General features: G+C 41.2%; 1 protein-coding gene across 1 annotated transcript in view; it reads right to left on the bottom strand.

Moving 5' to 3' along the window:
* The window catches only part of LHCGR (luteinizing hormone/choriogonadotropin receptor), a 53,626-nt gene that overhangs the window by 22,935 nt on the left and 16,157 nt on the right, over positions 1–14,534 (bottom strand). Inside the window, 5 exon segments of the mRNA XM_021701229.1 lie at positions 3,962–4,039; positions 4,128–4,202; positions 6,416–6,490; positions 9,387–9,461; positions 11,590–11,661. Of these exon segments, the coding sequence (XP_021556904.1) occupies positions 3,962–4,039; positions 4,128–4,202; positions 6,416–6,490; positions 9,387–9,461; positions 11,590–11,661 (375 nt within the window).

Raw genomic sequence — 14,534 nt, 5'->3', positions numbered from 1 at the left:
ATTGGATTCTGAGTCAAAAAAAATTCTATAAAAGACATTTTCATTGGAATGGGGACTGTAGATTGGACAATGTCATTAAATTCATGGTTTTTTGTTTTTGTTTTTTTGGGGGTGTGTGTGTATAATGGTGTAGTTACGTAGAATGTCCCTGTTTTGGGGAGTTACACGCTGAACTATTTAAGGTATGGAGTGTCATAATATCTATAAACTTTTTTTGGATGGTTTGGCCAAAAAGAAATATGTTGTATATACTTACACATATAGAGATGGGGTGGGTGTAGCAAGCTGCTAATAGTTGGTAAATCTAGGTAAGTTGTATAGGGGTGTTATTGGAAAGACAAGTGGGAAGCGACTCCACTTGTCCACTGAAAATTTTAAAATATTTAAAGAGATGATGAGACATGGTGTTTTCAGGATGGTCTAAAACGACTGGCTTGCTGAATATTAGCTTTTAATCATGGTGGTGCCATGTAGTTGACGCGATGTGGTTGAATTTACACAAGAAGTATTAATCCCATTGGATACACAGAGACAGAGGCATGTCTGGGTGGTATAACTTGCCTAGAGGTCATTAGACACAGGGCTGGGACTAGAACCCAGGCTTTCTGTTTCAACACCCAGCAGTCTCTTCAGTGTGGCTTATCACAGGTGCAGCCTGGAAGCCTGCCATCCTTTGCCAGGCATTCTTTCTCTGAGAATTAGCTGTCACGACCTTTCCTTCTCTTTGTGGAGTTCAGACATGAATCAAAGTTGTCTCTTTTTTTGAGACTGGTATGACCAGTCATCTAGAATATTTTAAAGGTGGTGCAGCCACATCCTGCTTGCTCAGGGGGTACATTTCAAGGTAGCCTCTTGAGGAGATTGAATGAAAAGCCAAAGTGGCTATAAGGGACGTAAGAGTATAATGCATAGTTTTAGCATTAACCCCACTGAGCTTCTCCAGCATCAAGTGAAGTGTTTTGTTTTCATTAAATGAGCTCACAGTTGGTAAAGATTTGGGTGGGGGGAGGACAAGAAAGGTTCCACAAAAAGCAAAATCTCCAATACTACTAATAATGAAGAGAGAAGGCTCCTAATTAGGAAGTTGAACTTTATAGCTGAGAAAATAAAGCTTTCCTCTTTAAGTGTAATACCCTTTCTCCAACAGGGTGCTCCACAGGATCCTTCACTTACAGAAGGGCCCATTCAGCTGAGAACAAGTGCCTAGCAAATGACTAATCACTCCCCCTCCAGACGAAGGGCTGAGAGTGAGGAGGGGGATGGAAGTCCAATGCCCCCTGGGCCCATTAGGAGAGATGAATCTGCAATCCTCATTAACTTCAGATGTGGGGCAATTATGCCCTGCTGGTAAGCACTATTCTTCTTAAAATCATAACTAACATAAGTTAATAGCCCCATAATAAAAATACTGTGCAGCTCTCATGTGCACATGCTGAAATGTGATGTGTGAAAGGAATCTTTTGTTGTTCCTTGAGTTTGGTGGGTTGGTCCAGTCTTGGTTGCTCACAAGGACCCTGTGGATCATCCCAACATTCATTTTCTTGTTGACTGTTCTCCACATCTTCTGTCCTTTCATTCATTCCATTTCCACTTCATTCCTATGGCTGTACATTTACCTGGGACAAGTACCATTTGGGTCCTGATTATTTTTAGATTTAGGTCAAAATCAAAGGAAGTCTTGGATATTTATGATCTTTGAATAAAGGCTACTCTACTGGGTGGTTTCTTATTACTTTTGTCAGAGTTACTTCTAAGCTTTTAATCCTTTATCCCAGCATTCAAGACTCAGCAATCCAATGTCCCCTCCACATTTGCCATTTATCTAAACCTATTTCCTGTTTCTTAAGCTGGGTGTGTACTCCCCAATAAGTAAGACATACCTTGTTGTCCTCTTTCCCACAGCCATACTTTTGCTCATGATGTCCCCTCACTTGGACTACGCACTCCCCTTTTCTTGGTATGTGGTACCACATAATGGTTAAGACTGTGATTCTGGAGCCAGACGGAGTCTAAATCCTGACCCTGGGCAAATTACTTAACCCCGTAGTGCCTTGGTTTCCTCATCTAAAAATGGGGCTGATAGTCCCTACCTCATAGGGTTGCTGTGAGATGTAAACAGGTTTTTAAAAAGTACTTAAAAATAGTGCAGGCATTTACTAAGTGCTGTATAAATATTAGCTGCTATTATCACATTTACCCATACCAATGTTACTGATACTATGAGGTCTAACTCAAGTCTCAGCTCCACCGTGCAGCCTCCTCTGATTTTTCCAGCCCAAGAGGACTTCTCTAAGACTTCTAATTTCTGCGTAACACAAACTTTCACAGTGAATATCTACTGGTTTGTATTATTCTTTCATTCTTTCATGTTTACCCCCATAATTTCTCCATTTCCTCATAATTGAGATTCTGAACTCCTTGGGGATATGGATCTTATGTCTTTTGTGTTCTCACTAAAGAATCCTAAGGTATGTGGTACCTCCCCATGCAGTCTTTGCTCTGTTTCTGACGGGGGTGTGATAAATGAGTAGTTCTAGATACATGCAATGGTGTGTTGGAAATACTTTATAAAATAGAGCTGGAAGAGCTTTAGTGTGTAAGGAAAGTAGAGGAGCAGAAAGACTGTAGGGATTTTCTAGGATCTCCTTTATCCTTCCTGGTGTTTAAGAGCTGCAAGTAAAGAATTTATCTTGAAAAAAATTTTTTTTTTGGTTGCTGCTCTGTATTCCCTGATTGCAATACTCTGAGCTGGGTCTGCATGAGCTACAGCTTTGTAACGTGACAATTAAATGTGTGGAATTATACCTACACAAAGTAAAAAGTACTATTCAAATGCAATGTACATTGATACCAATATTTAAAATCCATGTTATAAAAGAGAGTCCTCTGAGATGGTCTCTTCTCTTGCTTCACAACTATCTCCTCTTTTTGGGGTCATCCAATGTGTGCTCTCTCTTTCTTTAAGGGCAAGCTCATTTATTGATTCATTACAACTCTGCCATAGGCTGTAACCAAAGTAGAAAGAGTGAGAGGGATATGGATGTGGGGAAAAGAATTAAGTATGGGTCATTGGACTTTGGATACAAGTGAGACATGGTGCCCAGAACGCTCCTTCTGAATGGTGGGGCAAAGGTGGGTGCTCCATGTGCAGATGGCAGGGACCCCAGAGGGAAGGAAGTCAGGCAGATGAATGGTGAAGAGAGTAGGTTGGGTTATCTTAGTACAGTTCCCTGTGAACTTTATGTGCATGTGAATCACTTGGGAACTTGCAGATTCTGAGTTAGTAGTTCTGAGTCCTGAGAGTCTGCATGTCTAACCAGCTCTTAGAAGATACAGTAGTTGCTGGTCCATGGACCATACTTCGAATAGCAAGGCCTTAGGAAAGAGCATAAAAGGGGTAGGGCCTATGAGCCTGGTAACCTGATGAGTGATTGTCAAATAAAAAGACACTATTTTCAAGTATTAAGGGATGTAGGGAATGGGCATAGATGGTGCTCTTCAGAAGCAAAGTAAAAAATCAGAGAGAGTAAACGAGTGAATGCAGGCTCTATCCATCAACTATCTTACCTACTTGGAGAATATCGTTCCAAACTTCTCATTTGAAACTTGAAATTTCTCTGCTCTTTGAACCAGGGCAGCTATTTCCCTCCCAGCTGTCTCTTCCCGGCTTCAAAGCATTCCACTGATGCAGTGAACAATTTCATCAGTTGGAAATTTGGTCACTGTCAATCCTCAGGGCCCATCTGATTAATTTTAAACCGAATGGGTCAGTTGGTGGTTGTGTGAACACATGACACAGCTGCAATCCCGCACAACTGCTCTCACCCTAGCATTTTAGGTCATAAAGAATGTTACCAGTGAATGAAGAACGTGGTAAAAGATGAGAAAGAGCTCACCTCAAGCTAGAAGCAAGAATAGCAGGAGCCTGAATGGCAGAACATGAATCTGGGATTTTACTCACAGTGTTATGGATTCGTTATTCATCCCTTGAAAAGCATTTTCTGGTATGGTGGTTATGTGTAAGTTATCACAAATTTCCCTGGAGGAATAAAATGAGAAATATTTACTTTCCAAATTTTAGCTGCAAATAGGAAACTGTTATGCATAGCAATCAGCCTGGTACTTACAGAATGAAATTAAATTCAGAGGAGAAGATCTTTGTAACATCTGGAAGCTTTTGGATGCCTGTGTTACAGATGCTCCTGTGATTTGGGGTAGGGTGGGGATGTGGGCAGGGAGTGAGTAAAAGTGATTGTTATTAAGGCATAAAGATAAACGCAGTAGAGAGGCACTTTGCAAAGACTATCTTCACATTTAAAAAAATACTGAGTTTGGCTTTTTTGGTAGCACTTTTAGCTGTTGAAGATTGTCAGAATTTTAAAGCCCCTAGCGCTCTGGAAGAAGTTGCTCTAAAGATGCCTGTTTAAAGATCTAGGGGCCGGGACTAAACTTTCAGGTCTTTTTCATTTATATTTATGTTTCCAGCCTGTCTTTTCCTATTGTATCAATTGCGTTTTTTCTGTTGTATTCTATCCTATTCTTTTTTAGTAATTTGCTCTTGGTAGTTCTAGATGGCATCCCTCTACTTTGGAATAGGTTTCAAACTCAAACACTTTAGGAATATTAATCTCCATATGAGAAATCCATATCCCTCATTATTATTATTATTTTTAAAGATTTTATTTATATATTTGACAGACAGAGACATGGCTAGAGAGGGAACACAAGCAGGGGGAGTGGGAGAGGGAAAAGCAGGCTCTCCCAGGACCCTGGGACCATGACCTGAGCCGAAGGCAGACGCTTAACGACTGAGCCACCCAGGCGCCCCCATATCCCTCGTTATTAAAAATCTTTCTTTCTTTAGCTACCTTGTGGTTCAGGAAGTTCTTCCTTATAACTTACTGAAATCAGTGAAAATGCTTTTCCTTATTGGGGCTTAGGTCTCTTCTTCCTCCCACCTTTTATTTAAGCTTCAAAGAAGAGAGAAGCTTCAGTGATAGGTTAAATTGAAAGATATTTTATTACACAAGAATGGGACTCCTTTAGAGGAGTCCAGGCATCCAGATTTCCCCTAGCCGAGTTTTAAATTCACCTGTGCAGGGCTGTAGAAACTGACATGAACTTCCTCACACTCTGGTGACAACAGAAGGAAGCCAGGTTTCTCCCCTGGCTCTGATGCTCCTTCTTACCTGTAACCCCAGATCGCACTGAATCCTTGTCCTCTCTGTGGCTGGTGATGGCATTGTAACTTTGACAGCAAAGTGTACTGGGGTTGGGGGACGATCACTTGTTTGGGGGGTGAAAATGCTATTTAATAGAGACAATGATTCTTAGATAACAAGGGACTATAATAGTCAAATTTGGTTCTGGGATTTTCTTATGTTTTTCTTTTTTTTTTCGAAAGTGGTTGACACTACAGATGCTTATGCTTATGTCCTACACAGCCCCGGAGGCCTGGAAAAGCAGAACACCTGGGCTAGGAGGCGTTCGGTGTTAGAGCTGCTGTAGGAGCTATGCTTGGGCCAGCGGCAGCTCCTGTAGGAGGCCCCAGGGCAAGGCTATCCAGGTGACACCGAACACCACGCCCAGACAGATGTCCTCCCGTTCCTCTCCATTTTTTTTTGAAGTGGTGGGGTTTGTGGACTTCCACCCTCTGGAGATTTTATGAAATTTAACTTATCAGGAAGAAGAGAGGATGTCTGTGTTAGAGGGATTTAAATTTTTCTGTGTGAATAAGTGACTCCTTGACCTGTGAGAAGATCCATAGTGATCAGTTTATAGATTGTATCAAGTTTCAGGAATTTTGGTTTTGCTGGCAAGGCAATGAATCTGCTGGGTTACCATGGGTACTCAACTTATAATTCTAACTAGAAGACTTAATAAGATTTAATGGGAAATAGAAAACAATGATTTAGTTTATATGGCCCAGTGTCTACCTCAAGGCAATACTTAAAAAGTTTTCATTAATGCATAAAGGAACAAATGAGATGAAGGAATCCGTAATTCTTAACCAGGGATGGGTGTTGAATCAGAATTGCCTCTCCTACTTTCACCTGGGCTCTGTCTGTATCACCACCTCACCGTAGAGATTCCGATTTACCCTTTTTCAAGTGTCATGACCCCCCTCTCCCCATTCCCACTGTCAGTTTTGAAAATCCTTGCAAAGGGGGTGATATTCTTCTCATGTGCTTTCTAGAGAGTGAAAGTGTTGGGAGCCAGTCACACAGATTCTGAAAGCACCCAGCCTGGTGTCTGACAAGAAATGCTGATTAAATTTTAATCAGACTGCTGAAGACAAATGTGCAAATAATGCTAAATATATAGTTAAAAAATTCTTCCCAACATTTTAATTGTTTTGATTTTCATCAGATACCCAATTTCCCTCCTCAGTTGCTCAAAAAGGAAAAATCCTCACAGGTATTTTAACCGGGGGAGATTTCTAAATGCTCCAGGCTCGATGTACACCAGGTTTTTGGTGTTCTGGATCAGTCTGTAAAGAGAGAAGGAGCAATTTAAGAAATGTGTATTGTTTGGAATGTACAAGACCATCGTTACCAGAGGATGCTGGCTGAAAATGGCATCAACAAAAATCAAGAGACTTCATATGCTGGAGGGGAGCTCCTAGGAGCCTGGGGATAAAAACTGCATGGTGAGAGCCAGTTGGCTCTTGCCAGGAAGCTCTGCTCTCAACCTCTTGCTGAGGAAGGTATAAACATCATAGCTGGGGGTCTGTTCCATCCCACTCGGTGAGGCAGCACCAACTTCCAGGACTCCCGGCTCTCACCACGGAGCCTACACACTGGGGGTGACGGGAGATTCCGCTCCCAGGTCAGATGAGCAAATTGGCTACTCTCCCTTATAGGCAAACTGGTCTTCTTCATACTCAGCTGGCAGCCACACTGACCAATGATCCAGACAGGCACTCAGTCTTTGGATCAATCTGGGGGCTTGGATTTGGGGGGATTTTATGCCCATTGTTATAGATAATTTGTTGTGTGACGATGCACAGCCTCCTAACTTCCCTGAGCTAATGTGACCTTCTATAATTTTGGAATAATAATATGCACTCTTCCTACCTCATAGGTTGGTATGTAGTGAGTAATAGAATAGGTAGAGATAATGTCAGAGGCAGGGCTCTGTATAGAATAAAAGTACAGCTATGACTCCACAGTGGTATGATTGCCCTTCTCCCTACTTCTCCAGGGACTTTGACCCTTTGAGAAGTAGCCACAGTTGCCTGTCTACTTTGGATTCAATAAAAGGCCAGCAAATGCCTTTGACTCTCTTACCCCATGCCACAACCACCTGAAGAAATGATAGTTACTCTTGTTCTATAGAGAAAATATAGTGTATTGGTAAGTTGGAGGGGCTCTGCAGTCAGTTTGGTTTTACCAATTGTATGACCTTGGATACATCATTTAAAGCTCTGTTTCTTCATAGGGTAGTTTTTGAGAAGTAAATGTGTGTTTCTGGCTCACAGTAAGGCTTCAACCAGTGTTAACAGTTATTATAGTTGATGAAACCAGGATGTTAAATAATTTGTCTCTAATCACACAGCTGAGAAGTAGCCCCACTTGGAAGTGAACTCGATTTTTTGGACTCTGAGTCTAGTGTTTTTTCCCCCTTACTATAGTTACCCACCATTTGTGCCTATTTCCATCTTTTATGTTCTTTTGATTCTTTAGAGGTGAGCGATGTTTTGTTGTAATTATTTTTACAACAACTTAGTCAAGCAATCATGGGCCATATAAGGCATTATGTAGGTAGGTGGAAGGAACTTTTAAAGATCTTTTGGGGTCTGACCTTAAACTACTCATCCATACATTCCCTCACTCAACAAACATTTATTAAGCACCTACGTGTGCCAGGCGTTGTTCTAGGTACTGGGGTTACAGCTGTGAACAAAGAGAGCCTGTATGGAGCTAACATCCTAGTGTCAGGGCCTTCCTTTGGAAAAGTCCATAAACTTCCCTTAGAGCATTTTAGTTTTCTTTCTGTTGCATCATGAGCCCTGTATCTTAAGCTGTTCTGGTGGTTCTCAGTATAAGCTGTGCTTCATCCTCACTTGGGCAGATTTCTAGGTCTGGGATAGTACTGTCATCTGTAATGGTGATGACCTCCTCTCCCCTCCACTCCCCACCCCCCAATTCTACTTCATAGCCAAGTCCAGACTATAAATCTGCATTTGAATACCCATTATTTTGGATTTCCCCATAATCAGTTGGTGAGGTAGTCTCACCTCCCTGAGTGTACTGTCATCTGGGGAAGATTTATATTTTACCTCCTCTGTATTCCAGCAGCACTTGACCCTTGGTTGGACATGTGGCGGGTACTCACATACTTATCAATCAGTTATTCTCTTTAGATAATTGCTAATTGGACCATTCATAGGGAGGCCTTGTGGTGTGGTGGGAAATGCACAGCTTTGAAGAAAAGAGAGGCGGGGGTGGAAACTCAGCCCTGCCATTGTCTACGGTGCCACACTGGTCCAGTTACTGACCTCTCTGAGCCTCCCTTCCTTCCCTTGGACAAAAGGGAGAACTACTCCACTTTGCAGGGAAGCTGTGAGGATTAACACAACCTCGAGGAAATAAATGCCAGATACAAGTGCTCAGAAAATGTTTGTTGCTAATATCCTTCCCTTTCCCTTAACTTTCAAAACTCCCATGCAGGTGACATTTTTAGAAGCTCAGGTTTGAACCAAATAAGGCAGCAGTAAGAAGACTGGTTTGGGAGTCACACGACCCAATTCCTAGCCTCAGCTCTAGCACTGACTTGCTGTGTGTCATCACGCAAGTCAGTTAACCTCTTTGGGTCAGAGGTTCATCATCTGAAAACTGAATCAAGCCAGTCTTCACCCCTCTTTTTTGTATATTGGAGGAAAGTAATAATTTGGAAGGGACTGTTTTTAAGAATCAATTCTAAACCATCACAATAACAATGACAAACCGCATACACATGTCCAGCACAGGGTTTTACATGGTAGATTTCCAAGAATCATTTACTAAATAAATGAACAGTCCTCAATGAACTAATTCATGATCCTAAGCTTCCTTTCAAATTTCCCCACTATCCCAGGGACTTCATTCCCTCCCTTCCATAAGGTAAGAGCTACTTGGCAGGACTCCACAATGTCAATTTTAATTTCCAACTTTGTGTTGTGATGTTTCAGAGTTTATACAGCTCCCAGGGAGAAGCAGTTGTCACCATGGCAACCCTCAGGCCACTGCAGTGAGAGAAATTAGTGCCTGCCCAGACCTAGTAATTGCTGTAGTCTTTTCCTCTTGGATTCCTAGCAGTGGCTGCTTGAATACAAATACTGAGTGGGCTCCAGCCAGCAAGGGTAATAGTGTACAGCAATAAACTATCTGTTAGCTGATGCTTACATTTCAGACAAATTGAGGAGGTTGTCAAAGGCATTAGCTTCTACCTTTTCCAGAGAATCACTCTGAGAGATTTCTCTAGGGGAGAGAGAGAGAGAAAAAAAGAAGAAACATGAAAGAAATGACCATGCATGCATCATAATAAGCTGTGTGTGTGACCCAACAACTGGGGGCTCCAGTGTGTCCTTTTAAAAAAGAACAGGGATGTCTCACGTTGTCCTCACATCATAAAGTGCCACCATCTCCCTTTAGGAGCATTGATGGGTGTCTATAACCCAGGTGCAGTTGAAATGCAGGTTTCAGTAACCCCTGTTTATGTGACAGGTTTTTTTTCTTGTGACTCAGAGTCACAGATTGTTAGAAGTGGACAGGTCTTTTGAGAAAATCTAGTGAGATCAGCTTTGGAAATTGAGAGTCTCCAGAGGACAGTCAAAAAGTGCTTTTGGGAAGGCTCAGGACTAGGATCCAGATGTCTGAATTCCCAACTCCATCACTCTAGTGAGGTTTTAATGTGGGTTGCTTTCATTGTTTCATAACTCTTTCTCCTTTTCCCAAAATCCTGTTCTGAGGCAATTGCAAGGTGGTCAATTACTGCACATAGTGTCCTTTTTGGGTTGTAACTGTCTATTTATTTGACCATTTTTCTCTTTTAGCAAATTGAGGACAAGGAGTATATCCTGTTCACTTCTGAATCTGTGGTGACTTCATATTGCCTGGTGCATAGAGTATGAATGAATGAATGGATTTTTTTTTTTAAGATTTTATGTATTTATTTATTTTAGAGAGAGAGAGAGAGAGTGAATGGGGGGAGGGGCAGAGGGAGACGCAGAGAATCCCAAGCAGACTCCATGCCAAGCGTAGAGTCCGACGCAAGGCTTGATCTCACGACCCCGAGATCTCAACCTGAGCTGAAACCAAGAGTCGGATGCCCAACCAGCTGAGCCACCCAGGCACCCGTGAATGGATTTTTTAAAAAGACACAAACATAAAGGAACCAGCTTTGTCATATACCATCCCAGGCATGCAAGTAATGTCAATGTTACCCTAAAATCCCAACATAAGCTACCATTTGCTACCAGCTGAGAAAAAAGTCTCAAATTCACAAACTGTACATTTGAGTGTTTCTAAGGTTAACATTCACTGAAGGCTTCAGACTTGAGAGCTTTAGCCCACAGAAAGGCTGAGCCTAAGGCAGTTAATGTCTTTTATGAACAACACAGTAATGGATTGTTCCTGGACTGATTCATTTTATTCATACCTAATGGTTTGTTTCTTTAGCTGTGGCTACTTTTCTCATGAGGAAGTGTAATGCATTAAAAGTTATCAAAACTCAACATTTAAACTTGAGAGAAGAATAAGGGTTAGATTCAAGGAAACTGACATTTCTGTAATTCTTGGGGATTATTTTTAATATCCTCATTGCTTGCTAATACCCTAAAGAATAGTCAGAGGCTCCCCAAGGAGCTAGGATTGATGATGCAGCATCTTTAAAGATGTAAATTGGCTTCAAAAGCCCCAGGATTGTTAAGATCAGAGATGCTTTCTAGGAACTAAATGACCTTTGAGGTCCTTTCACACAGACTAACATTAAGGAGGATGCTGGAATACTGGGCTCCTGAGAAAGTTCTCTCTCATGTATGGTGTCTTATGCCCTGGAGGCTGAGACCCAGGGAGAACGGATTGAAGTTACATCTGACACAAATGTGAGATCACGCTGTATTATCGGGTTGCTTTGCACTTTTGATAAAGACCTTTTATCAATACAGCTATAAATACTGTGTGTCATACACTTATTATATTTTAGATATAAAGATTATCTTCTGATGCACAATAAACCTCCAACACATTTTCTTCTGTGTGGGTGTTATCTAAAAATGTGACACAAGGGAATAACTGCTCTAGCAGAAGGAGAATTTTTGTGATTGGAATCTATTTTCTTTTCTACTTGAGAAGTTTATCATCACTTATCAAAATGCATTCAGTTCACTGAAGCAAGGTTAATTATCCAGAATTTAATGACTCTTGAAAATCATACTTTTCTTCAAAGGTCCCTAGATATTATTTGTATTATAAAGATAAAAATACTGGGGTTTCTTTAACACAGTTTCTCTCCTAGAAACATTATCCCTTTTCAACTATGTTTTCCCTTACAAAAATTTTATTATTCCAATTATGAATGTCTTTTGGTATGCAGTATCTTACTTACATTTTTATGACCTCATTAAGTCCTCTGAAAGCTTGAGATGGGATTAGTTTGATAGGGAGATAGGTGAGTGACCTAGAAAAGAAGAGAGGAAAGCCAAGAGTTTAATATTTAAGACTGGGTACCTTTTAAGTTCATGAATAAAATGTGTGTGCGTGCGCGCAAATGTGTGTGAATACAGAATTCCAACGACTGAATTCAGGTGGAGAATTCTAACTTACATCAATAACGAGATGTGCCATGACTCACACTTGGTCTTTATCAAAGAGTATGTTATTTTGTAAGTAAGATCCCAAACTTTGGGCTCAGACACACCTGGGTTCAAATCCCCACTCTCTCACTACCTGGTCAGGTGATCCTGAGGATGGTATGTAGGCCCTCTATTTCAGTTTCTTCATCTATAAAATTGGAATAATAATTCCTGCTTCACAGGGTTGTTATGATGACTAATCAAGATAAGCCATGTAAAGAACAGGGCTTGGCACCAAGTCAATAGTTGATAAGTAGTTCTAGAGTGGCCGCATAGGCCTGGTTGGGAAGAGGAAAAGAAACTGTCTTGGGTAAAATGGGGAAGTGACTGGTGAAAATACAATTGGAAACCAGGCAGGCAGGAGAAGGGAAGATTCACTAGGAACATGTTCCTATTCTGAGATATACCATCTTCCCCAGACAGTTGATTTCAGTATCCTCCCAACCAGACCAGGTGGCTGCTATGATAGCTCAATTACATGGGCATCTCATGCCATTTTGGGGGAATATCTATAGAACATTTCCTTCAGGCACTCACCTATATTCAGAGGAACAATCTAAGTGTTCTTGAATTGAGATAAAAGTTATCCATTACATAAAAGTTGAGAAAAGAGCAATTATTCAGCAATAGCAAAAGCAGAACAGGGTGATGTACACCTGCTAAAGGAAAATGGGCTTAAGATAACTCAGAAGAAAGCATCTGCAAAGCAGGGATGAATGTTCAACCAACATTTATCAAGCATCTACAATGGTTCAGGGTTTTGGACCAAATACTGGCAGAGAGGAGGGGAGTGGATGAAGACATTTCAGGTGGGAAGTGAGTATCAGAAATTTGAGAGTAGAGGTGGGAGATGCTGCCTTGCTTTTCACGTGTCTACAAAGCAGACTGTCTTGGTTGCCAGGAAAGAACACCTTCGGCATCAGGAGTGTATTTGAATCAGGGAGATGTCTTACAGTCTCAGAAGGGACTTGCTACTGGTGTAAGGTGCTATGTGAGTTGTGCACTCCCGCCTGTAACCTTATTTTATCCATTCAACGATGGTGTGAGGTGGGTATTTCCCTTTGATAGCAAAAGCACTAGATCACAAAGAGATTCAGTGTCCTGAACAAAGTAACATGACCAAGCAGACTGAGCCCAAATAGTCTTTCTATGGTGTGATATTGGGCCAAAGTATGTGATTTCTAACCCAGTCTCTTTCTCCTCCCACCCCAAACTTTATTGAGGAATAATGACAAGTATAATTGTGTATACTTATTTTTTTAAGATATTTATTTATTTATTTGTCAGAGAGAGAGAGAAAGAGAGAGTGTGCGCACATGCACAAGCAGGGGGAACGGCAGGCTGAGGGAGAAGCAGGCTCCCTTCTGAGCAGAGAGCCCAACGTGGGACTCGATCCCAGGACCCTGGGATCATGACCTGAGCCGAAGGCAGACGCTTAACCAACTGAGCCACCCAGGTGTCCCATAATTGTATATACTTAAAAGTGTATAGTGTGGTGATTTGATATACACATACATTGTGGAATCATTACAAAGATTAAGAAAATTAACACATCTGTCACCTCACATAGTTAACTCTTTTTTGGGGGAGGGTGAGAACATTTAAAATCTCTCATTGGATCATCAGAAGATAGTCTTATAACTCAAAGTTTGTGCCCTTTGATCTATAGCTCCTCAGATCCCCCTCCCCGCAGCCCCTGGCACCCATGATTCTCTTTTCTGTTTGTAGGAAATTGGCTGTTTGTTTGTTTTTTTTCTTTTAGATTCCACATGTAAGTGATACCATATAGTATTTGTCTTTTTCTGTCTGGCTTATTTCACTTGGCATAATGCCCTCCAGATGCATCTATGCTATCACAAATGGCAGGATTTCCTTCTTTTTTTATGGCTGAAAAATATTCCTCTGTGTGTGTGTGTATGTGTGTGTAATTACCACATTTTTAAAATCCATTCATCAATTGAAGGACCCTTCGGTTGTTTCTATATCTTGGCTGTTTTGAATACTACTGGAGTGAACATGAGTTGCAGATAGCTCTTAGAGATAGTGATTTCATTTCCTTCTGGTCTGTACAGGTAACCCACTCTCTGTCAGTGAGCAAGGTGGAGAGACAGGCACTGTAATCTTGTTTCTCTTGAGAAGAGAAATGCTGCACTCTCGTAATTTCTCCTGCAGAGCAGCTTACCAACAGTTCTTCTCTAGGGGCTAATGCAAAGAAATTTCATTTCAGAGAAATGCTTTTACTCAACAATCTCTTAGAGATGGTACAACCTAGAGGAAGTAATCCAAACTTGGTCCTCTGATTTTATTCCTGAAGACAGTCCCACCAAGCGCATTGTTCAATACCCAAACTTATTTAACAGGGCATCCAAGAAGAACAGGGACAGTGGGGGGAGAAATCATTTGCTTCCTATATTTCTTCTGGAATCATGTCCGCTTGGCTTACTGATTAAAAACAGTTTTATTGCTCTCTGTACTGCCAAATCAATAAATTTCCAGAAGAGAAAGCTGTATTCTACTGTACCCCATGCAACATCAATAAAATGGACAGCCAAATTTTGATTCCAGAATCTTTATTGCTGGGGATAATGCAGTACAGAACATATTTTGGAGAGTGTTTACATAAAAGCTTAAAACGAACCCTTCAGAGCTGTTTATTCATGCAAATGGAACCCAGAAACTGGAGCCTCTCAGCAAGCAG

Source organism: Neomonachus schauinslandi, chromosome 10, assembly GCF_002201575.2.
Source record: "Neomonachus schauinslandi chromosome 10, ASM220157v2, whole genome shotgun sequence".
Classification (NCBI taxonomy): Eukaryota; Metazoa; Chordata; class Mammalia; order Carnivora; family Phocidae; genus Neomonachus; species Neomonachus schauinslandi.
Note: the sequence above shows the minus strand (reverse complement) of the source record. Positions and strands in the feature narration are given on the sequence as shown.